This window comes from Cupressus sempervirens, chromosome 10 (genome assembly GCF_028749045.1).
Source record: "Cupressus sempervirens isolate cs-2001-9-10 chromosome 10, ASM2874904v1, whole genome shotgun sequence".
Lineage (NCBI taxonomy): Eukaryota > Viridiplantae > Streptophyta > Pinopsida > Cupressales > Cupressaceae > Cupressus > Cupressus sempervirens.
The window spans coordinates 8564347-8590645 of NC_143127.1; the positions used below are offsets into that span (position 1 = coordinate 8564347).

General features: G+C 34.9%; 1 protein-coding gene across 2 annotated transcripts in view; it reads left to right on the forward strand.

Annotated features, from left to right (window-relative positions):
* The first annotated feature begins 633 nt into the window (after window positions 1-633).
* The window catches only part of LOC149532296 (uncharacterized), a 176678-nt gene continuing 151012 nt past the window's right edge, over window positions 634-26299 (forward strand). For both annotated transcript variants that reach the window (XR_016356975.1, XM_089804452.1), the window contains exons 1-3: window positions 634-843; window positions 1775-1852; window positions 2009-2084. Coding sequence is in view for 1 of the 2 variants with exons in the window: in XM_089804452.1 (XP_089660578.1) it covers window positions 805-843; window positions 1775-1852; window positions 2009-2084 (193 nt within the window). In the remaining variant the exon portion in view is untranslated. The remainder of the gene's footprint in view (window positions 844-1774; window positions 1853-2008; window positions 2085-26299) is intronic.

Below are 26299 nucleotides of genomic sequence, written 5' to 3' on the forward strand. Positions count from 1 at the left end.
TTGTAGGAGAGTGAAATATGAAGCCATCTAAACACTTGACAATCCTCTTCTATTCTAAATAATTTGGTCGAGAGAAGATTTTCATGGACATTCATAAATATTAATTAGTTTGTGCAAGTTTACTTATCTTTTTTAAAGGCTAGAATCCTTTAATTTAGTGTACTCCTTCATTAGTTAGTGAAAACCTTTGCTGCTTGAATGACCATGGCATTATCTACACTATCAATAGAGCCATCCTCTGTGGAGAAAAATGTTTGGTGACAACTATTTTGAGAAATTAGTCCGTTAAATTTGTAGCTGAGGTCAATTTTAATTTCAATTTCAATTTCAATTTGATGAACCAAACAAATAGAGAATAACAAATCACAATTTCCATTCCCAATCCCCATTCCCATTCCTATTTTCAATTCTAATTTCCAATCCCTATACAAACCAAAAGAACCTTACTCTCCTACACTAAGTCATTTATTCATTCTTTCTTTATGCCTTAGACCATCTTTATTACTACATAACTAATTAATGGCAATTATTTAAAAACAACAAAAACTACTTATTTAAATAAAAATATCGCACGCGACAATTATCCACCGACGAAAATAAAATGTCAAAACAAAGTGCGATGAAGTTGTCGTTGTTGGATTTGCACACTCTACTTATTATTTCGGGATAAACGGTAATACTTTTTGGTTATACTTGCGTCCGTCGGCATCTACAGACCACAAGAACATACCCTACACTAAATTTGTACCCACTTCCAAATGGGAAATTTCTACCCCGAATTGTCGAAGCTCTAGATATACGTATATGGGAAATCGTTTCAGAGATTTCTCACCACCTGTGAAGGTTAAATTTCTGCTTTTTCAATCTGCATTTCACCTATTTAACGAATTTGGCTCTAACATTTCATCTTTCAGGCTTTTAGTTCTCTCCTACCTTTGTTCTTTTTTCTCTGGATCCTGGAAAATGAAAAACGAGAATTATACAACGGGGAACATTTTTAAACATACCAAAAAACGAACCAATTGATCGGCGTTAAATTCCGTATTTACCGCCTATAAATCATGATCTTGTTTTCTCAGTTTTTTCATCGGTTTCTGTTTATTAACAATGCTTTTGGATATCCAAAATGACAATCTTAGGGTTTCTCAGGATTTTTTTCAGCAGATCGTACAATGTCTTTAATTAAAATTATGATTAACCTCGTTATACGATACTATGGTTAACTCGCTTTCTTTTGAAATGTACAATGAGAGTAAAATTTGGGTTTTTAATCAGCGAATTTCAGGGTAGACTACTTGTTCTAATTGATATTCTTATGTTTATGAACCTGGGTTTTGCTGATGAGGGCTTTAAACCAGGGTTATGTTCATAGGAGAGCCTCCATTGTTTTCACTCTACTTCCCCTGGACGTCAATTAGTGGTTCCTATATTATGAAGAGCATTATAATTACCAACAGCATAGATGTCCATGGATAAGTGACATCGCAAAATAATATTTTTACCAGACAAAATTGCCCTTGAAAACTACAGCGTTCCCATTAGGCAGGCTAAAGTCCAATTTTCGATCATCATCAAAATTCACAAAACCGAGAGCCCTGTATAGCTGACCTCTAGACCTCATTAGTGTATTCCAGATGACGTCTACCTACCAATCTATCGCTATATAGAGCGTGAATTTTTTGAGCTAATAATATCAAACAGAGTATGATTGAAAACGCTAAGGCATGTTTAGTTGCACTGTTTGTTCTGACAGCATAAGTAAACTTTTTTTCAGGATTATTACAAGGTGCTTGAAGTCGATTATGATGCAGGAGACGATAAAATTAGGACGAACTATCTCAGGCTTGCATTGGTTTTGCCTTCTTTCTTTCCTGTTTTCTGTCTTTTTTGATCATTCAGCTTTAGCATGGCTGCGGCAAGACAATTCAGTAATTTGTTTATTTAATCAAAGAGAGAAACATTGCAGTTATGTCTGGTTAAAGAACGTATCTCTTTTCTTCTTTCACAGAAATGGCACCCAGACAAGCATAAAGGAGATGATGATGCGACTGCAAAGTTTCAAGAAATAAATGAAGCATACACTGGTAATTTTACTTGTTATTTTTTTGGAAGATCACTGGCCTAATGAATACTGTTATGGGAACTTTTAACCTCGTGTCATTACAAATGCTAAAATTCTCTTCTCATAACATATATCATTTTATAATATCTTATCTGCTCGACATATAACAACTTACTATCTTGTGTCATTACAACCGCTAAAATTCTCTTTTCATAACAATTATCATTTTATAATATCTTATGCGATTGACATATAGCATTAGAATTGCTTTATACATTAAGCCGCTTTTGATTTCCTATTCTGAATTTCTGCGACTGCACATATTACCCATTTTATGTATTTGGATATCGTTGAATATTTCAACTTATTAATATTTCAGTAGATATCTTCTGTGCAGTTGTGTTAAACGTTTGAAAATGTTACTTCTCTTTATTTGTGAAATTGCATGTGACTCGCCCAATGGAGAGGGATAATTTCCATTGAGTGTGTTTGTTAGGATCATCAAAAAATGTGTGATTTGCATTGAAAGGGACAGCTCTCTTATGCAAAAGCAAATTAAAATATCTGCATAATTCACTCTGTTTACGGCCTTTTTTTAGGGTTTTTGATATATTACAAGTAAACAATCACACACTGTGATTTTTTTGGGGTTTTGAATGTGGCCTCAGTGAAACAATACTAAATACCTCATGCAATTGTTTTGGGTTTTTTGAAAACACAAACACACATGCACCAATATGTAGGTAAGTTGCATATAACATGAATCTATCAAATAAAAATTGATTTCTGAAATGAACACGGATGCACAAGGTTTAAAAAATTGGAAGAGAATAGCAAAGTGGAGAGCAAATTCTTTTTCATGATCAATCAACTCAATTCAAAGCTTGAATTTATCAATTAATTTTGCTACTTGCATAACTTGTTAGACCTTACACTGGGTACAACACGGTCAAATTCATCTATTTGAAAGTGTAGAAATGGTTCAAATAACGAAAATGTATCTATTATAACAAAGCAATTACCCATTCTCAAATATTGAAATGAAAAACAAAACAAAACAATCACTCATATGGGTATACATACTTTTAACAGCTTTTTATGCATGTAGCCATTAATGGGTTTACAAATCTTTCAGGGAAAATCCCTTCTGTAGTAGGATCTCCAAAATTAAATTCACTGCATGTTTTGGATGACATCCATATAGGGCTTATTAGAAGATTTGTCGTTATTGTTTTCTTTGGGACTTATTGGAAGAGGCTTAAAATAATAATAAAAAGAGAAATGGCAGGGTGAGAATAAAACTTTTAAATTAATACAACAATAGGTATCGCGGAAATTAACTTTTTAATGCACAGGATAAACCTCTTTCCACCATTAACAGCTTTGCACAGAACTGTTTGAGATGGCGCCGACAGATATAAGATTTTCCTAGGCTTTGATTTATATCTATCATTCAAGGCAACTAAACTCAAACCATGGATTATTTGCAGGAGTTAAGAAACAAACAGTAAAATTACTTTGCTCATGTTCCATTCCATAAATATATGATGCTATTTACTTGGGTTTCCCATGCATAATATTATTTCAGTTGGCCAATGAGGGGAGATTTGTGGCATTCTCCCCTCCTTATAAACCATTATTTGCTTTCAAATCACTGGTTGTAATAATTTTGATTTTTTTATAAAATTGATCTTTCCCTTTTGTGGTTGATTTCTGTGGTAAAACCATTCAATTTGATCAGATGTTCATTAATTTTTGTTGACACAATTGTTTGGTGATCCTAAATTTCTTTTGTTTTGAATTCCGTTGTTTCTTTCTCATCAAAATTGGTTAAGCTTGTTATTATACTCATAGATGCTAGATTACCTTTATAAGCACAATATGCTAGATTCTCTTTATGGGCACAATATGCTAGATTATCTTTACAATCTCTCATAACCTCTGATCCACTCAAAGATGGTAAGAAATTATACCTAGCTCAATATGCATTATGGAAGTGCTTACCATACAGGGTAAATGAATACTTATCGCATGTAGTACAATAAGATATAACACAATATAGATACTTTATTCATATACACAATATGCACTCCAATGCTTACAATTTGATTATGATGATCTCAAAGTCCCTTCCAAACGGTGTACATATACTTTCCCGAAAGGGTGACTCAACTGTCACACGCCCTTTCAGATACAATTCTAGCCGTTGGCTACAATATAGAATTTACCGACAACATCATCCCCCCCAAAAAGAAAAGTCTTCTTCGGATGACAAAATAAAGACAATAGAACTCAATATTTCACTAAGACAATTAATTACATCCATGTTTAGATACTAAGAAGAGGGATGCGTCCTTGGTGTAGTGGTCATTCGTGCTCGAAGCTCGTTCAGATCTGCTCGTAGCTTGTACACTTGCTCCTTCCATACTTTCAATTCTACTTCAGCCTCCATCTGAAGCTCCAAAGTTGACTGCATCATCCCAACAATCTCTCCCAACTCTCTGTTTCTCATCTGCAACCTGCTCCTTCTCTACTGCTAACTATTCCTTCTCGGCTGCCACCTTCTGTAGCTGACTCTTTCGGGCTAACAATGCTGCCTTCTCGGATTCCCAAGCTGCCCTCTCCGCGGCTAGCCTGGTAGCTGACTCCTCCTGAGCCCTCTCTGCTGCTACCTGGTCTGCTTGGCTCCTCCAAAGGGTGTAATATGCATCCCTGTGATCTCAACTATCTCCTGAGTCAAAGCCTCTACTCGGCTCTTCATACCTGAACCTCTCGCAGTGGCCCAATCCTGGCGCATCTTTGCAGTTTCCACACTCGGCCATCCCCGTTCCTCAAAACAAATTATAAAGGCCGCCAGGCATCCTAATTTCATGAGGGATACCACTCTCTCTAGCTCCTTTACTACTGAGTCCAAAGCCTGTATCTCTGCAGAGGCCACTACTTGGCAAGCCTGAGTCGCTAGAGCCGCTATATTAGTGAAGAATGCCTCTCTCATCACTGTTTCCGACGCTACTAGAGGCTGCTGTTGAGCACACCCATAGCCCTCTCTACGGCTTTTGCCATCTGCTCAACAGTGCTATGTGGTAGTCCATCATTCTGTGTCAATTGACGTTCCTCCACCTGTGCTTGTAAAGGGTCTTCCTCTAGAACTACTTCTCGCATAGGTGTGTGTAGGTATGTCACTCGAGGCGCTGGGGTACGGTGAAACCTCATACTTAGGTACGTGCTCAACCTCTGGGTTCTACTCTCTTTGTCCAGCTCCTCTGGTGATGCAAGCGATGCTGTATCCACTGTGACCACTGCATCTGAACCCACTACGTCCAAATGAACACCCGATGTCCTCAAGTCCTCGCCTATCGATATCTCCATTACTCCTTCCTGAGTGTCCATCTCTGCATCAGGTGCAAGTACTTCAGCCCTAGCCTCTGGCAAAACCTCGCAAGCAGGCTCCATTGTTACCTCTGGAACGATTGTCGTCGTTGGTGGTAGATGTGCCTCTACTAATGCCTTTGGAATAGCTAGTGTCTCCGTAGTAGGCTAATCGCAACTGAAGCCGGAGTCATCACTACTGGCTGTTTGAACTGACCAAACCTTGGAATGCCATGTATGCCTACAGGAACCAAGTGTGCCGTCGTTGAGAGTGCAGGCCGTGGCAATCGCAACGGTGTAGCTGTAATTACTTCTACCTCCTTGTCCTCTTCCTCCTCCCCATCGGTCCCACTCTCCTTAGAAGAAGTCTCGTGACCACTCAGTATTTTTGCCGTCCGGTCTCAATCGTTTCTGTTTGATCGTGGTCTTGGTCCCAAGTGTATCGAGATGCCTCCATTGCATGATTGGGGGTTTGCCTGGCGTGAGTAGTCTCGGTTTGGCCTCCAATGCATTGTCGGGGATCATCCGTCTTGTTGCCTCCAAGAATAGCTCGACGGCATAATGCGGCATGTAAAATGTCTTGTGTTTGTAATCTCATAAATTCAGACATCTGTTTTGCCAACAATGCAACCTAGTTGTACACTTTTCCGTGCAGAATCTCGTTCATCATTGCCACCTGTGGGAATGAAATGTTTGAGGTGCGGCTAGAGCCTTTGAGGCGACTTTTCACGACGTCCTTAAGACAACATCATTGACCTTCCTATACGTTGGATTTCTTCAATCCTCTACCCCTCGACATGTTCGTAAGAGCTTCTTGCTCCATCTGTGTTAGATTCCCATACCAATTGTATCAATTGTCTTTCCCTCCTGACTCAACTTTTTTGGTTTGTTGTCTATTTTCCTTCCCCCTTGTACAGGTATCCTGAATACTCGTGTGAAGTTCACCGGTCTGAATGATATTACCAAATTGCAACTAAGGTAGGAAAACGTATTGGTTTGTGAGAACTTATCGTACGTTTCTATCATGAGGTGCAAAAACCCTTCATGATCTCTGATACAGAATACGGGCATTTGTATTACCCACTCAACATGTGCCTTTCAAATTCTGGCCTTCACTGGATGGTTATCAAGTGTCTCCTGCCACCTTTTTCTGCATTCTACTCCATTCAATCCTTCAAATGCAACATTCTGCGTTGTGGGATCATTCGTTGTAGCTGACTATGCTGGTTGCCTCCTTTTCTTTTTGCTTGGTCCTGTACTTGTTCCTCCTGCCACACGGACTCCAGATGGAAAAGTTTTTACATTCCTGTTCATGGCTGCAATTGGTGTTGAATCTTCGTCCAATTTCTTTTTCCAGGCTCTCTTGCCAGTTGAATGCATAACTATCACCTTTTTGTTGTTTTGCTTGGAAGAGGACAAAAAAATGGTTTGGTCAGTTACCTCCGTACACACTTATTTTGAAGTTTCCTTTTACTTTTGATGGTGTCCGCACAGATCCGTACAGCCCTCAATCCAGTGCTTTGGGTAGGCTTCTTCTTTCCAATGCTTTATTTGTTGTGCGGGTGCAATATTTTCTCCTTCTGAGATTGTATGGCTCGATGGCTTCTACTCCTTTGTTTCACTTATGAAATTGAAGCATTTAGACCCAAGACAACGTCCGTACAACATGTACAATTTCCCTCTACAATCCTCTTGGCCGTACGGTGTACGATATTACTCCCTAGCATCCAGTCAATGTGTTATTTGCATGTCGTATGGTAACACCTTTGTATTTTGCTCTTCTGCCAGTTGATGGTCTTTCCCTCCAGGTTTCTGATGCCTTGCCCATACGGAATATCTCCTTGTTTTATTGCTATAACCTTCTACGGTGTATGGATATCCACAATGAAATACCTATACACTGTAATGATTGTACGGTTTGCCTCTCTTTTCTGACTCCTCGTTCACAATATTTCCTCTTGTACCTTCCGTACTTTATACTTGTTATTTCACCGTGTGGTGGTCTTCCCTTGATTTGTACGGTGTGTACATTCTCCTGTGTGCACTCTTGTTTTGTTTTAATGCTATACGATGTCCAATGTACCAGCCGTACGGTTCCCACTCCTCTACCTAGCCGTACGGTGAATCATTGGTGATCTCCTACTGGCCACGTACAAGGTCGTACGGTCCACTATATTCCATTTTGCGCTCAAGTTCGTACGTCCGTACGACACATATGGTTGTATTTTCCTTGTCCGTACGACCGTATGGTCTGCTTCTCCTATGTTTTGGTAGTATAGTGGTGAGTATTCCCGCCTGTCACGCGGGTGACCCAGGTTCGTTCCCCGCAACGGCACCAAATGTTTATTGTATAGGGTAAAGGAATACTTATTGCATGTAGTACAGTAAGATATAACATAGTACAAATACTTATTCATATACGCAATATGCACTCCAATGCTTACAATATGATTATGATGATCTCAAAGTCCCTTCCAGATGGTGTACATATGCTTTCCTGAAGGGGTGATTCAATCGTCACGCGCTCTTTCGGATACAATTCTACGCATTGGCTACAATATATAATTTACCAACAATAGGAAGCAACAGCAACTTACTTTATCTTTAATAATTTAATTTCAGATAACATTCCTCACAAGCATGTATTATAGCAACAGGAGCTTTCAATTCAACCAATCTCATGTCTCTCACTCTTACACACACAATGACAGGCTTAACATGATCCAAGAAAAACCTTACATCCTTCTCTTATATGCTTTCTATTTTTCAGTCCATTGCTAAGGAGGAAGATGTTTTTCAACCACTCTTCTTGCCATCATTTCTCATACATGTGTTTGTTTTCATATACAATTATCAGCCTAGAATGGACAGTCTAATAAGTTAATAACAGAGTTGCCTGGCATATAAAATAGCCTCCTGTACAAAGGGGTAGACATGATAAAGAAACATTGCTTGGCAAAGACTGCTATCCAACGAAGGACAATGTCTTTTGTTGGTTCTCTAACTTTTTTGTTAAAATAATTTTTATGGAGTTGTGAATCCCTGTAGTTAACATTATTTAGAGGATGGACCAAAAAATGAGAGATAGACATGTCTCTCATGTACTTCAAGCTGTACAAGACTTTGGCTCATGTGCCTCAAGGCTCAAATACTACTGGATTCCATATGAACAATGGTTTTATCATGGGTAAACAACAATTTCTTCATGGAAGTAAGGATCTGAAAATGATTTTGCAATATCAATTTTCCTATAATCCTTAATGATTGGACATAAACATAACTTCATACACAAATTCTTTATAAATATTAATCCACAAGTTCACCAAGGATTTGATAGAGTACAACAATCAATTTATGCATGATAGGGAAACATCTAAAGCATTACTATACAACACTGATGTGTGGCTTTTCAATTTTAATCATGTGAGTGGATAGGGGGCATTTGAATCATAGATTAAAAACCTGTTTGAATATGATATATCAACAACCCTTCAGTCTTTGTGGTTCACCATTCACAAACAGTAAATCACCGCCTTACTCTGATTTGAATCCTTGTATTTGACTCTCTGAGAATGCTTCTACTGACTAATCCTCTACTAACAACACACTCTAATAACTGTTGAGAAGAATTACCATCCACCTTGAAGATGAACTAATCAAGCCAACAAATCTTACAACAAAAGGTGTGAGCAGGAGGTTTATTATTTTATACTTCCCTTAAAATGTACTTCTAACAAAGAATATGTGATATTGTGTAGGAGAGAATCAATTTCAAGAGTTTGTATTCCTATCATTATTTTAGAGCAGTTCTGTTACAATAAACATAGTGAAACAATATTTCAGATCCCTGTAGTCCTTAAGAAAAAAAGGTACAAATTTTACAATGTTTCTCTTTATAACTATATTCTTTCCGAAATTGCCAAAACCTTACAAATCAAAATGCTTTTACGATATATAAGATCACTTTCAAAATTTCAAGCTAACTGTTACAAATTTTTGAAAGAAATTAAAACATTGGTGGGACTTTTCTATTTTATAAATGAACATGTATTTCTTCCAGTGAGCATGTAATCATGTAGGAGACAATTGAATTTAGAAGTTCATATTAATATGATTGTTTTAGAGAAAATTTGTTGCAATTAACATAGCAGAACAATACCTCAAATCTGTATTGTCCATAAGAAGAAGAAAAATATCTCAAGTTTTGCCCATTCTTCCCAAAATCATCAAACCCTTATAAATGAATATACCTTAAAATTAAATAGAACCCTCATTTTGAAAAATCAAGGTAACTGTCACAAAGATTTGAAAAAAAACTAAAACATAACATTGTTGGAATTTTCTATTTTCATTTAGCTTTTGGTTTTATAACTTGCTATTTTTTGCATGCTTTTATGGTCATTCAAAACTCAGAAAAACTATTTGATGTCGAACAACTTTTAGAAGCCATAACTTATGATTCAAGCATCTATTTTACCTCCAATATTTTATTTAATTGAAGAGCTTAAAGAGCATAATTGCCTATGCTACATAAATTTTAGCAATTTTTAGAGCCGAATTCTATGGTTTGTGACTTAAAATTGAAATTGACTATTCATACCAGAATTTTTGGAGTTCTGAAAGCTTAATAACTTGCTGTCTAGTTAGGTTTTTTTGGTTGAATGTCATGCACATGCCATTGAGACTTCAACAAATTAATTGCAGCAGTACTGATAATTAAACTTTAGTGATGCATATATGTCAATTTTAGCAATTTTTAGAGCCAAATTCTATGGTTTGTAACTTTAAAATTGCAATTGATTATTCATATTTCATACCAGAAATTTTGAAGCTCTGAAAGCTTAATAACTTGCTGTCTGAATTTTTTTGGTTGAATGTCATGCACATGCCATTGAGACTTAAACAAGCCAATTACAGCAGTATTGATAACTAAACTTCGGCGATGCCTTGCGTAGTAAAGGGCGGACTGAAACATGCCCTTATTCTTGGTCTTTTACATGCTATCATTTTGTCAAACAATTTACTTGCACGATGAAATGATGTTTGTAATGTTTGTTTGCAAGGTTTGGTCATTGACTCATTATTATTATAGATTTTTCAATATATTGCAGATTTAGCAGATCCCAAGCTTAAAGCTATCCAATTGCGAGATACATTCATTACCATGCATTCAATCAGTCAAAGAATTTGCAAATTGAACTTAACTAATTTTCTGAGAATAAGTCAGATTACACTGTGATTTACATTTAATTTTTGTATTTTAGAAAAATACCAAGAAATGAGTTTCTTTTCTGGTCTCAAACTGAATATAAATAAGCTGCAAACAGTGACAGTTGACCATGCTAAAGCCATGTACAAGGACCAAGGAAACCCCACGCATATAAACTAAGAGAACAGAGATAATTTTCCAGAATCACCATGCAGGACTGTGGGATACATCGTCCAGCAACCAAAATCAAGATGCAGCAGATACTGATTTATTCACACAGAAAAATAAATCTGCCTATGAAGTATGCCCATATTTCAACCTCCTTCCCTTCACATAGTACCAAGGAAGGAGTTTTAACAAAATAATGATTTCGACCATCCAAAACCAGATGCAATAGTTCATGCCAAAGACCGGCTGAAATCCTTTCTGGAAACATGCAAACTGCTGAAGTTGACAAACCCAAATCTGCACTAGGGCATGCAAAAAAGAACAGCGCAAACCCCCAAAGGTTTTTACAGTCAAAGCTTCACATGTATTTAACTTTTGCTCCAAATGGAATAAGTAACTCTTACCATTCCAAAGATGTAGCAATATATACTGAATCTTGCAAATTTGTCACAGTAAAATCCACACAAAATGATAACTAAAATGCATGTAAGATATGTAGGGTAAAACTGAGGTTCAATTTGATGGTATATTTATAGATATGGTTGAATCAAAAATACCCTAAGAATGTTAATCGAGGATTTGTAAACTCGTGAGAGATATAACAGCTGTTTGCTCAAGGGATGAAAATAATAAATCAAGAGGTTTATGAATGCAAATTACTGCTTGCTAATAAATTAAACTATCCAAATTATCACACATCTAGGATTACTACCGCAAATGAATTCTACTCTAAAGTTTAGATTCTCATTAACACACTTCTAAATAATTAAGCACAATGTTTTTATGAATGCTATTGCAAAGCTTTGTCCGATTAAGAGTTGATCTGATTAAGAGTTGAAATCTACTTTGATTGTGATAGGAGATTTAGTGGCGGTAGGAGGTTGTTTACAACAGACTGGTTCTAGGTACAGAGTTCCAAGAGAAGTATGATAAATGGCGACAGGAAGTATTATAAATGGCGACAAGAAGTTGTTCAATAAATGGATGGATGCGGTAGGAAGAATGCAGCAGAAAGTATTCTATAATAGATGAGGGTTTGGTATTTTATGCAGCAGCAGAATAATGATATATAGCAAGTTGAACAGATAAGAATGCCGCAACCAATTACTTCATTGGACAATTAAATCCTTGATTAACAACAACAAGCATTGCATAGATCTTACTTAATTAATAAACATATATGCAATAAGCTTCCTAATAGGTACAGACAATTAATCAATATATAAATGCACACATCTGATTCAATCTGGAATAAACTTCAAACACAGATAACCAATCAATATGTAAAAGCACACAACGTAACACAACTTGAAATGATCTCACCAAGCTTCCTAAGAGGGGGTCCTTCCTCTGGTCCATGTGGTGAGCAATATTCTAATGCCGGCTGCTATAGAGACTTCACTTTTGTTAATGCCAAGAATTTCAGAGATAGTTTAAACAGAGTCTTTCATATATCATATGCATATCGACTTAACATTTTTTTTTATAGATTCCCATTTGTTTAACTAACTAATAACCGAGCTTTTAATGGCCGATGGCCTCTACCCTAAATATGCATATGCAACAATTTGGTTTGGCCACTGGCCTCAAGTCTTTAACGAAATATAACCGATCATGAAGTCTCTAACCATTCTGTTCAATCATTTACAAAACGATTTACTCAAAATGAAATAACAAAACAACAGCTCCCAACTATTCATTGCTTCACATGATTGGTCCATGTTCATCCATCCATTATCTGTAGTTCTTGTAGCAGAATAAATCAAGATGTATTATTATTTCTGCATTAACCATCCACTCTTCAGCAAATATTTCATACCTTAAAACTTTATTAAATGTATTATATTCTTTAATGATTAATGGCATAATAGGGATTAGGACAGGCTTAAAGCAAGGCAAAAATGTAAAAAGAATGTACAAAAACAAAACAAATTTGCACACCCATCAAGATATCTCCAACAAACACCAGTTAGGGTAGATCTTCACCACTAAAACTGAATTCCAAAAACAGGTTTGAGGTAAACCATGTTCGATCTCTTGAACCCTAGTAGAGCTTCTTCTTCTCAATCAAAGAGAAATATAGAAAACAGTAAACATCAGCATAGTGTAAATGAGCTCCAAAATACCTTATTATAACGCCTCAAAGCCCATTTCCCTAATTAGATTTTGTGCAGTTATAAATTTAACTTTATTAACTCTTTATGTCTCCCAATATTGGTTTGCACTTCTAAAAAGCACTTTAGTAAATAATTTGAAGCCTTCTATCTCCCTAGATGCGAACAAGTCACTTCATTAGATTTAAATAATGTTAAGTCAATTATACAATTTAACTTTAATGCTTTAATTTTATGTAAATACCTCAAAACAACATAAGTTGTCAATATATCATTAAATGTAACCACCAATTGTCTCAAAATAGTAAACTCTTTCTGAATCAACTGAAGCTTTTAGAAGATAACTGATGCTGACATGAGCCCATACTATAAATGGCAGAGTTCTTTGAGGGCCATAAGTGGTCAAGATCAATAATGCAATCACAATCTATCTAATATAGTAACTTTGCTAGAACTAACTGAATCTGTAAGGTGACTACTAGTGTGCATATAAATAGCAACATTTTTTGTGAAACAAAGAGAACAAACCCGAAAAACCTATAAAGATTAGTGCCATGCAAGCACTTACTACGAATAGTAGTGTTCTTTAGGGCCCAAAGAGTAACAAACCCAGGAAAAATCATAAAGTTTAGCCCCTTGCAAGAATTTACAATAAATAGTAGTCTTCTCCATGAATCAAAGAGAACAAACCCATAAAATCTCAAAAAGATTAGTGCAGTGCAAGTACTTACTATAAATAGCAACCATTGACAAAACTCTCTGAAACTTGGAACCAAGCTCACCAAGTATATGGGAACATTTTCTATTATGGTAAAATAATGAATGTGTTATTAAATAGAGATCATAAATGCTCTATATATACAAGTATAAACAAGAATGTTTCTATAACGAACAAAGAGAGAGAAATAGAAACATCTGAAGAGAGAAAGAGAAAGTTTCCATATTGAATAGAGAGAGAATATGAAAACATAGAAGAGTGACCATTAGAAATAGAAGTAAATCTACAGAAGAGAGAGAAAAAAAAATAGAGAGATTTAACTCTAATACCCTCTCTTAATGGTTAATTTAACTTTAAAAAAAAAACAAAACAAATTGCAAGGGAATTTGCTCTGTATGTTCTGCAATATTGGCCTGTCGTGGTATTGACTGTGGTAGGATGAGTGTTAGTACCTAGAACAAGCACCTTGAGGTGATAATACTCAAAGATTGTCATCATTCTCTGCTTCTAGGTGTTGTAGTTCTTAACGTTGAATTGCTGATTGCCTTCCAAAAGAAGATTGGTGAGAGATGCCATGACATTTTTTAAATGTAGAAAAAAATATATATCTGAAATGTTAATTCTGTAACAGTGATAAATCATATTGGTCTGATTACAGATCGTACAGATTTGTTCTTGCATAAAATCCCTTAGTAAGTTAGCCCTATAAATAATTGTCTTCTCCTTAATAGGTATTAGCATCTCCTTTGGGCAACATAGTTAAAGACTAACTAATCATCTTGGTTAGTTTGTATACTAACAACGCGTCTCCTTGTAAAGTCATCGATTTTAAGAGAGCAATTAAGGCCGACTTTGGAAAGGACATGTCCCTTGGTTACTATATTTAAATAGGGTGTGAATCTGGATAAAGGACACACAAGAAATACTAAGTCTGCTCCTTTAGCATTAATTGCCTCTTACAAATTACAGCAGATATAAATATATAGTTGCAGAATTATACATTAGTCAAAGGATACTATATATACCAGTTGGTATTGATAAAGACCATTGTCAGCAAAGTACAAAGAATTCATATCAGATTTGGTTGTTTAGAATTTGTATAAACTTTACATGGTATTAGAGCTCTGGTAGTCGAACTTAGGCTTTGCAAATTGACAATCAGATTTAAAATATCTAGCAACTCCTTCTACCTTCAATGGCTAGCACAATCAGACGCGAAGATAGGTTTGATGGAAAAGAACACTTCGTTGCTTGGAAATTCAGAATTATGATGATTCTTGAAGACAATGATGTAATATAGTTTGTTGATAAAGAATCCAAGCGACTTGATGCTGATCCTCATAAAACTACATGGATTAAAGGAAATAAGAAAGCCATGCAAATCATATTAGATGGGGTTAAAAATGAAAGAGTACCTATGCTAATGAAACATCAGGCAACATTTAATATGATGAATGTATTATTAAATGCATATGAGGTTAATAATGCAACTAGAACCCTTGCACTAAAGAGACAACTAAGTCATATACAGATAAAGAAGGGAGAATCTATGAATTCATACTTCCTGAGGGTGGCTAGTCTAAGAGATGAAGTTGCAAGTATAGGGACCATAATTGAAGACAAAGAGCTAACACTTATGGCTATAGATGGGTTGCTGAACTCATGGGAAACATTCTCATAAGGAGTAAGTGCTAGAGACAATCTCCCAGATTTCAATAGACTTAAAGGAGATTGCCTTCAAGAAGAATCTAGGAAATTTAAGAAAGGAGGATTTTTGAAAATTAAAGATGAAGAACTTCATGTTCTCAACACAAATTCCTATAAAGGTAAGAAGAAACACTTCAAGAAGAAGAAGGGTAATCAAATAAATGACAAACTTACGAAAGATTTATCCAAAATAAAATGCTAAAAATGTGAAAAATTTGGGCACTATAGATCTATTTGCCTTGAGAATACAAAGCAACAAGTAAACTGTACAAACATTACTAGGAAAGAAGAAAACTATGAGCTTGAGATTCGTGTATTGTATTCTGCACTATCAAGCAAAGCATGGGTAATTGTTAGTGGATCATCTCGACACATTACATGATACAAAGAAGTACTAGACTCAATATTAGAAGAAGTTGATGGCGAAGTTACCATAGGTCATAATTCCTCCTCTCATTCAGTCAAAGGAATTGGGAACTGCACCTTGAAACTAAAGTCGGATATTTCTCTACTTCTCAAAAGAGTACTCTTTACACCAGGAATAAAGAGGAACCTAATCTCTGTTACAACACTTGAAGATGATGGACATAATGTTGCATTTATGGACGGTAAAGTAATGACCTGCTCTAAGAACTCTTCATTTAAGAAATCAAAGTTGATTGGTCAAAGAAAGGGATTCTTGTATGAATTAAATACAGAACCTAGTCAACCTATTCAAGTCTTAATTCATGAAGCTGCTGATATAAAGGGAAATATGACACAAAAGTTTAGGACATCTAAATTTCAAAGCCTTATCGACTATGGAGAAGATGGTTATTGGTTTACCTAAGTTGAATAAAGATCATTCAAAACTATGCAAAGGATGCGCTATGTGTAAGAACACCAAAAGTCCATTTCATGGTAGCACTAGAAAAACTAACAATGTTTTGGAATTAGTTTACTCAAATTTATGTGGACCTATGTTTGTTCCTTCTCTTGGAGGATTTTGGTACTATATACTTTTTATAGATGACTTCTCTAGGAAAACTTGGATTTACTTCTTAAAATGTAAAGAATCAAAAGAAATCCTTAAGAGATTTAAAGAATTCAGAACCTTAATTGAAAACTTATGAGGACACAAAATTAAAACTCTTACAATTGATAATGGAGGGGAATATACTTCAGATTTGTTTAAAGAGTTTTGTAAAGAATCGTGTATTGTATTTTGCACTATCAAGTGAAGTATCAAATAAAGCATGGGTAATTGATAGTGGATCATCTTGACACATTACATGATACAAAGAAGTACTAGACTCAATATCAGAAGAAGTTGATGGCGAAGTTACCATAGGTGATAATTTCTCTTAGTTAGTCAAAGGAATTGGGAATTGCACCTTGAAACTAAAGTCGGAGATTTCTCTACTTCTCAAAAGAGTACTCTCTGTACCAGGAATAAAGAGGAACCTAATCTCTGTTACAACACTTGAAGATGATGGACATAATGTTGCATTCATGGACAGTAAAGTAACGACCTGGTCTAAGAACTCTTCATTTAAGAAATCAAAGTTGATTGTTCAAAAAAAGGGAATCTTGTATGAATTAAATACAGGACCTAGTGAACCTATTCAAGCCTTAATTCATGAAGCTGTTGATATAAACAAAATATGACACATAAGGTTAGGACATCTAAATTTCAAAGCCTTATCGACTATGGAGAAGATGGTTACTAGTTTACCTAAGTTGAATAAAGATCATTCAAGCATATTCAAAGGATGGGCTATGGGAAAGAACACCAAAAGTCCATTTCATGATAGCACTACGAAAACTAACAATGTTTTGGAATTAGTTCACTCAGATTTATGTGGACCTATGTCTATTCCTTCTCTTGGAGGATTCTGGTACTATATTTTTTTTATAGAGGACTTCTCTAGGAAAACTTGGATTTACTTCTTAATGTAAAGAATCAAAAGAAATCCTTAAGAGATTTAAAGAATCCAAAACCTTAATTGAAAACTTATCAGGACACAAAATTAAAACTCTTAGGACTAATAATGGAGGGGAATATACTTCAAATTTGTTTAAAGAGTTTTGTAAAGAAGCAGAAATTAAGAGGGAGTATACTGTTACTTATAACCCACAACCAAATGGGGTAGCAGAAAGGAAGAATAGAACAATTATAGAAGCAATAAGAGCTATGATATTTGATCAAAATTTAGAATATTATCTTTGGGTAGAAGCCTCTTGTGCTGCTGTCTATATTCAAAATAAAAGTCCTCACTCCCACCTTAGAGATAACACTCTTGAAGAAGTCTTTACTAAGGTTAAACCAAATATAAGCCATCTTAGGATACTTGGGTGCCCAGTATACATTCATGTACCAAAAGAAAAGAGAACTAAGTTAGAACCCTCCAGGAGGAAACGTATTTTTGTTAGGTATGGTGAAACATCTAAAGCATATAGGATTTTCATACTTGGTCAGAAAAACATTGAACTTAGTACGAATTAATATTTGAAAAAGATTTAGCATTCAAAAGAGCCCTAAGTTTTAAAGATCCCTCTCATTTACCTAGTTCTAAAGAAAATCATGAATATGAGTTTTAGAGGGAGAACATTGAAGAGATTGAAGAGGAAATTCAAAATCTTAATCTTGAGGAAACTCAAAATCCAAAGAAAAGACCACTTTGGGCCATTAAGACTGTAAAGGAAGCACAAGACTTCGCTGCACCATCTGGAACCCTCAGAGAAAACAAAAGACCCAAAAGATTTTCTAGTTATGCAACAGACATGAGTGATCTATCTAAATTAGAACCAACAAATGTTTCAGATGCTATTAAACATAGAACTTGGAAAGATGCTTTGACGAAAGAATACCAATCCATTATTAAGAATGATGTTTGGGAAATTGTTCCAAGGTCCGAAGGAAAATTTGTTGTTTCTTCTAAATGGATATTTAAAATCAAGCATGTTGCTGACGGTAGCATTGAAAAATATAAAGCCAGATTCATAGCCAAGGGATTCTCTCAGAAAGAGGGAATTGATTATGAAGAAACCTTTGCTCCAATTCCCAGATATACCTCTGTAAGAGCAATCCTAGCTATTGCAGCATCGAAGGGATGGAAAGTACATCAGATGGATGTAAAAACAACATTTTTGAATGGAAAGATTACAAAACAGGTATATTTGGAACAACCTGAAGGATTTGAAACTCATAGCCCTAAAGTCTTTGTTTGCAGGCTCAAGAAAGCTCTCTATGGGCTTAAACAGGCTCCAAGGGCATCGTATGAAAGAATCAATAAGTATCTTTCCAGTTTAGGATTCTTCAAGGATGAAGTTGATCCAAATCTCTATTATAAAAAGGATAAAGATGATATGATAATTTTGATAGTATATGTTGATGATTTACTAATCACAGGTGATGATCATGTTATAGATCAATGCAAGAAAGATCTAATCAAAGAATTTGAAATGAAAGATTTAGGACTCCTTCATTACTTCCTAGGACTGGAAGTATGGCAGAATTCTGTCAGCATCATACTTAATCAAGGGAAGTATATATTAGACATCTTGAAGAGATTTGGAATGTGGAACTACAAACCTATGTCTTCTTCAATAGAGACTAATTTACACAAACTTAAGGGAGCTGCTGTAGAATCGCCCTCCATAGATTCTACTCTTTCCAGACAGATGATTGGGTCTCTTATGTACTTGGTAAATATAAGACCTGATATTTGCTATGCTGTTAATGCTTTAAGTCAGTTTATGTGTGAGCCAAAGGAGATTCACCTTGTTACAGTTAAACACTTTATGAGATACTTACAAGGCACTCTTAAACTTGGACTCAAGTATGAGAAAGTTGACTTAGACTTACATGGGTATATAGACTCAGATTGGGCTGGAAGTGTTACTGATAGGAAAAACACTTTAGGATATTGTTTCAGTTTAGGCTCAACAATGATATCTTGGATATGCAGAAAGCAAACATCAGTAGCACAGAGTTCCACAGAAGTTGAATACGTTGCTGTAGCAATGGCCTCTCAGGAGGCAGTTTGAATTAGAAAGTTACTTGTGAGATTATTTGGTCAATCCATGAATCCTACTATTATTCATTGTGATAATCAGAGTTCCATCAAGCTTTTTGTGAATCCATTTTATTATGATAGGTCCAAGCATATTGAAATTCCTTACTATTATGTAAGAGATTTGGTAGACAGGAATATTGTAAAATTAGAATACATTTGCGTTGCAAATTAGACAACAGATATTCTTACCAAACCTTCTCTCTCTCGAGTGAAGATAGATCACTTTAGGAAAAGACTTGGTATGGTTGAATTATAATACATTTGTATTCTTTAATTATTAATGAAATAATTTTGAGTTAAAATTATTATTGCCAGGTTATTGATTGTTATGGGCTCCACCATTTGTATTCATTATTTAAGAGGTGACGATTTTTGAGATAATGAACACTTGTATAAAAGACATTATGAGAGATGATGATCTCTTAGAGAATGTGTTGAACAGTAGAGAACTACTGTAAAATCTAGATGAGTTCAAGATTACATTGTGATATAGACATTTCTACACCTATAAGTTACAACTTGGATAAAGGAAGAATTTAATCATTTTTTGGGTTTTATCTTGTGAAATGGTAGATCTTAACTCAAGATCATATTGTGATATAGGCCTGCTAGTACTTATGAGTCATAACTTGGATAAAGGAAGAATTTTATCGTTCTCTGGATTTTATCCTGTATGTTGCATTCCATGCAATACTATTATCACTAGTATAAGTGATAAGTCATATCACAAGTATAGTAATATGACATTGTATCATGTGTTCAATGATACCACATGCTTAGAAGATTCAGATATATAGAGTATCAATCTATGCTTATTCATCTTAATTGATGTTGCTAGAGGTGTTATCTCTTAGTATGATTTTCAAGTTAAGAGGGAGTGTTAATTCTGTAACATGGATATATCATATTGGTCTGATTACAGATCGGACATATTTGTTCTTGCATACAATCCCTTAGTAAGTTAGTCCTATAAATAATTGTCTTCTCCATAATAGGTATCAACGTCTATAGTAATATGACATTGTATCATGTGTTTAATGATACCACATGCTTAGAAGATTTAGATATATAGAGTATCAATCTATGCTTATTCATCTTAATTGATGTTGCTAGATGTGTTATCTCTCAGAATGATTTAAGTTAAGAGGGAGTGTTAATTTTGTAACACAGATATATCATACTGGTCTGATTACAGATCGTACATATTTGTCCTTGCATAAAATCCCTCAGTAAGTTAGTTCTATAAATAATTGTCTTCTCCTTAATTGGTATCAATGTCTCCTTTGGGCAACATAGTTAAAGACTAACTAATCATCTTGGTTAGTTTGTATATTAACAATATGTCTCCTTGTAAAGTCGCCGATTTTAAGAGACCGATTAAGGCCGACTTTGGAAGGGACATGTCCTTTCTAAAGACACGCCCCTTGGTTACCATATTTAAATAGGGTGTGAATGTGGATAAAGGACACACAAGAAATACCAAGTCTGCTCCTTTAGCATTCATTGCCTCTTATGAATTATAGTAGATGTAAATATATAGTTGCAAAATTATACATTAGTCAAAGGATACTATATATACTGGTTGGTATTGATAAAGACCATCTTCAACAAAGTACAAAGGATTCATATCAGATTTAGTTGTTCAGAATTTGTAGAAACTTTAGTAAAAATGAAAGGACACCCAGAAGAGAGACATAAACCCTAGAAAGTATCTATGACAAGATTTTGAATCTGTTGGCTCGAAAATTGAGGAACAAAAAGTGATGCACCCAAAAAAAACGAAGATCGACTCGGTTGAGTTTTGGAAAAACCTAGTTAGAATTTGCAATCAAAATATTTTTTTGGCTTGATCTAAAGGGTAGAAACCGTAGTCGAAAGTGCAAGAACCAGAGGATAGCTCCTATTTTCACTAAGCTTGATTTTCAAAAATTATGGTGAAAATACTGAATTGAGGTTGTAATTGTTAGGGTTGTATATTTTGTTTTCATTTGCAGAGGAAACCCTAGCAATTTTTCCCTGATGCAATTATTTTTCATTGTTGTCCCAAGTGTAAAGTTTAGTGCCCTAGGGTTTTAATTTTAACCCACATTGCAAAAATCTTCATGAAATTTGAGCTTAGGTCCCTACCCTAGGTTTTATAATTGAGCGGGATTTCATTTTGTGTTTTACATTGTCTTCTACGATGTTACGATTAAAAGGATAGCGCAGTATTGTAAGGAGGAGTTTTCAATATCCCGATATTAAGATAAATGTTTTGTCATGGTATCGTGGATGATAAAGTTTGTCTTTTCGATCATACGATTTTCTTTGTATCATATGATTGTATCATAGTTTGAATAGTTTGCATTTTGCCTCTACGAAAATACGACAAGGGAGTCATCGTAGCATCGTGAACAATGAAAAGAGGTGTTACGATGTTATGAAGTAGCGGACATCTTGAGATCGTAAGGAAATACTTGGCTATTGTGATGTTATGGGATACTTATGATTGTAAGATCGTAAGGAGATTGAAGACAAGTAAAGGAAATGATGCGCTATCAGACAGGTGTCCATTTTCTAATTGGTTAGACTATGATATGAATACTAGATGTATGCTTCGCTAGAGCAGTGGGACTAGAAGAGATTTTATAATGAGTTCTTGATTAGCATTTGGTGATCTCTGATCTTATGACATATAGTTCATCGGGAGATCTCAAGGTGATAAATGACGTGTTTCGATGCTACGAGTAAGCCGTGATCGTAAGATCGCAAATGAAAATTGCAAAGACCGCGATGCTACGGTAGAAAGAGTTAACAGTTTATTGGAGTATCATAGAGGTTTCAAAGGTAAACAGAGATGTTATGAGATAACAAAGGTGACCGCAATCGTAAGATCGTATGGTGCAAAAGGTTATGATAAGATGCTATGAAGCTGTTTGCTGTAAGATCATATAGAAAGAAAATGTCAATGCTGATGCCACGACAACAAAGGAATCGTAAGATCGTAGAAGGGTTTTGTCATGGTTTTCGACTGGTTGACAAGGGTTTTTCAAAGGGTTTCGTAACATCAAGAGATTGTTTCTTCAGTGGTAAGATAATACGAGAAGTCTTTTCATTAGTCATGATCGTAGCATCGTAGACCCTATTTTGACATTAAAAGTGTTAAGTCACTTTTCTGAGCTAGAAGCAACAATGAACTTCTCGACCATTGAGATGTAAGCGCAGTATGAAAGGTGCATGGCTAGACAGTAATGGCGACGCTCCCCTGAGTTGACAGAATAAGTTGATATTATGTTTCAAGCATGTTAAAATCAATGCAAAGTGAACGTTGATTTGCATATATTAAGATGTAAAGATTTTCCTACTTTACAATTACAGTTCACCATTTGCAGAGAGAGAGAATTTGAATAGTTTCAGAGTTTATAGTGCAATACAAATTGTTATTTTTAGAGCTTTGAGAACAGATTCCCAGTTTTCATACCTTGTATATTAGCATAGTGTCAAGATGTTTGACAAAGAAGTGGAAAAAATTCAAGCATCAGACATGGGAGCTACAAACCCTTCAACCTTTAATGTTGGGAAAACAAGACAGAAGAAACCAGATAGGTTTGTTGAAGAATGGATGAAACTTTTCCCTAGTTCTTCTAATGGCCATGCTTCAAATGATCAAGCCTTCATTAATCCATATGCTCTCTCCAGAGATGCTGAGTGCCTTGGTGTCACTGGTTTGGAGCTTTTCAAATATTTTTATTATAACAAGGAGAAGAAAATTCTTGTGTGTAACCCATGGAAGAAGAATCTAGCCAAGTTGATATTTTTAGAAGTCTTTATAGATGTAGATTTGATGAAAGCTCTTTTTCTTTGCTACAACCCGACCACTAAATCCTTTCATAAGAAAGATGGAACCATCCTTTGCACTCTTGACTGAGAATCATTTATTTAGGCTTTTGGACTCGATGGAGCTATGGGCCAGCCTGTAGATTTAAAGGATTTGCAGAGGAAATTTGAGGCAAATACCAAGGCTTATATTGGGAAATCTATGCTACAACATATTCCCATGGATTTAAAAGAAGTGGGTGATTACCCTAAGAAGGTAGAAAAAATGATGCCATTGGGCAAGTTTAAAAATTATTTTGTGAAAACAGTTTATGTTGTCCACAAGGTGGTTGGCAAGGATGGGACTGATATGGTTTATGGATCTGAATTCATAATTGCCAGAGATGTACACGACTCCTAACATGGTGGGGAGTATGATTATGTTAATTACATTTTGGATGTGATGACAGAAAATATTGCCAGGGCTTAGAGTGGGGAGCTAAAAGATTTCACTTTCCATCATTATTCATTGCTGATGCACCTGATCCTCTACAAGAATGTAGGATATATAAGCTCTGATTTCATTGATCACACTTCTGATGCAAATGGAGTTCTACCAATTCAGCTTTGGACGTGGGTATGGGACAGTAATTATCATTTTTCTAATTCTGTCTCATTTTTCAATAATTTTAGTGCTGTAATCATGAAGATGTTAGAGCCAGGATACTTTAGGGCACCCGATATTTTAAAAAGCCTTTTGAGACCAGCCTTGCTTCCTAAAGGGAAAAGACTTGATCATAACTGGGGGGACATCTTTTTATTTCCAACCTTTTCTTTAATGAGAGTCTATGGTTGTCCTCAACCACCCCACATACTACCAAAATTTATCCCTCCTAGATTAGGTATAATTGAATTCATTTGGCTATTATTTATGGTCAATAGGGAGTATTTGGGACCCAAAGTGCATGAGGGCACTTTCTTGTGTAGATGTTTTATGTCATATCCCCATTTTAAGATAGAATTTTAATAATTATTAAATAATACAATGTTATTAAATAAATAATAAAGTTCTATTAAAATTAATACTAAAATATAAAACAAGAAAATAATATTTATTTAATCTATATTATTAATAAAATAATATTTAGTATGATATTTTAAATAATTAAAAAATAATAAAATTTTAATGAGTAAAGAAATAAATAAAATTAAATACAAGAGACAATATTGTAGAAAGTATGTTAGCTTTCTAAATACAATTTAATAATAAATAAAATAAACACAAATAAGTAAGTAAATAAATAATATAACATAGAATAATATAAATTAACTAACTCTAATAAAAAGTCAAGAGATGTTTAACAAATAGACATGACTCCTTAAAATTAAGATATAAAAGAGATGAGAGCTTATTTTAGAGAGGAAAAAAAAAAAGGTAAGAGAAGAGGAGAGGAGTTCGAAAAGGGAAAATGGAAGAGGAAAGTAATATGAAAAAAATAAGGAAGTGACTTTCTGAAAAGGTATCAATGATATTGAAAGGATGTGTACTTTTTGAAACGGTCATAATTAGCTTATATATATTATATATATATATAAAATAAGTCGAAAGATATCCTTCTAGAGGCACCTATTTTCATAATCCCATAATTTTCATCATCGCATATTTATGTGAGTCTAAGAGGCGTGAGGAAATGATTCGAGACTTTTGATTTGTTTCATTTTTACTTCCATTTTCACTCTGTAATTTTTACGATTTTAATTATATTTAGTCTATTTCTATTTTATTTTTCTGACATGTAAATGAACGTCAATTTTTTTTCAAAATGAAAAATGTTTACATTGAAGATTGTTGTCACTGTAGAAAGCCTCTCGGCTTAATTATGAACAGTTGCGACTATTCAAAAATATTGTGATTATAAAGTATTGGGATTTTTCCAAAGGATTTTAGTTGTGAAGTGTTGTGACTTTTTGAAAAGATTATAACTAGAAGTGTTGTGACTTTTCAAAAGATTTGTATTATGAAAGGTTGTGACTCTTGGAAAAGAAGAAGGTAAGAAAGGTATGTTTATGGATTATATTTGTTTCATTATATTTATGCGTTTATTTATATTAATGAATCATACTTGTGGATAATATTGTGTTATCCTATAAGGTTAATACTATGGATGCTAATGAAACTCGAAGCATGAAGCATGTGAGATATTTAAGATCTCCATTGTCCGCCATGGCCGAGAGTCGATATTGAAGCATGGAGCATGTGAGATATTTAAGATCTCCATTGTTCGTCATGGCCAATAATCGACATACTAGAATATTATGATGTTGTCAAACATATGCATATGTCGTTGGCCTTGGATAGAGGATACCCGTCCAAGAAGAATCTTAAGGGTGCGCTCCTAGGATGATGGCGAGGTAGCTATGCGCTAAGAAGCCCGATCTAGAGACATCCTTAAGATTGGGGTTAACTTAGAGGGTAGAATAATATAGCTAGTTTAATCATTATTATGATTCTAACATTTATTTTGTAGGTATTACTTGTCCCTAACTAACCCTATTAGTGGGGACATTACAGTGGTATCAAAGCATGACCCAATTTTTGGAGAGGCTAATTGTACTAATGGCTAAAAGTTAGATTTGCTTGATAAAATAATCACAGTGAAGGAAGGCGTGGAAATAGTAAAAGAATTGATTGGTTTCTTCACTGGGAAATTACAAATTATACAAGGAAAGTTAAAGGTTTTTATCTCAGGGGGTATAGCCCTGCATACCATCAATTTTGGATGTTGCTAGCACAGTAATAGACTGGCAAGAATGGTCTAATTCTTTTGATAATATTTTGATTCAGGAGGTTACAGTATTAATTTTTGAAGATACTTCTGATATTCCATATAATAAGTTAATTGATTCCCTATTTAAGGCAGAAATAGATTTGAATAAATTTATTGTTGAATCAAAAGCAGTCATGGATGTTAGGTGGACCAAAGCCACTCAGGATTTGCAAGAGATAAAAACTACAAAGTGGCCCACAAAAAGGGAAATTTATGTCTAGGAAGCGGTAGGAGATATTAAAGCTCTGCCGACAGGGAGTAGTTGAGATAT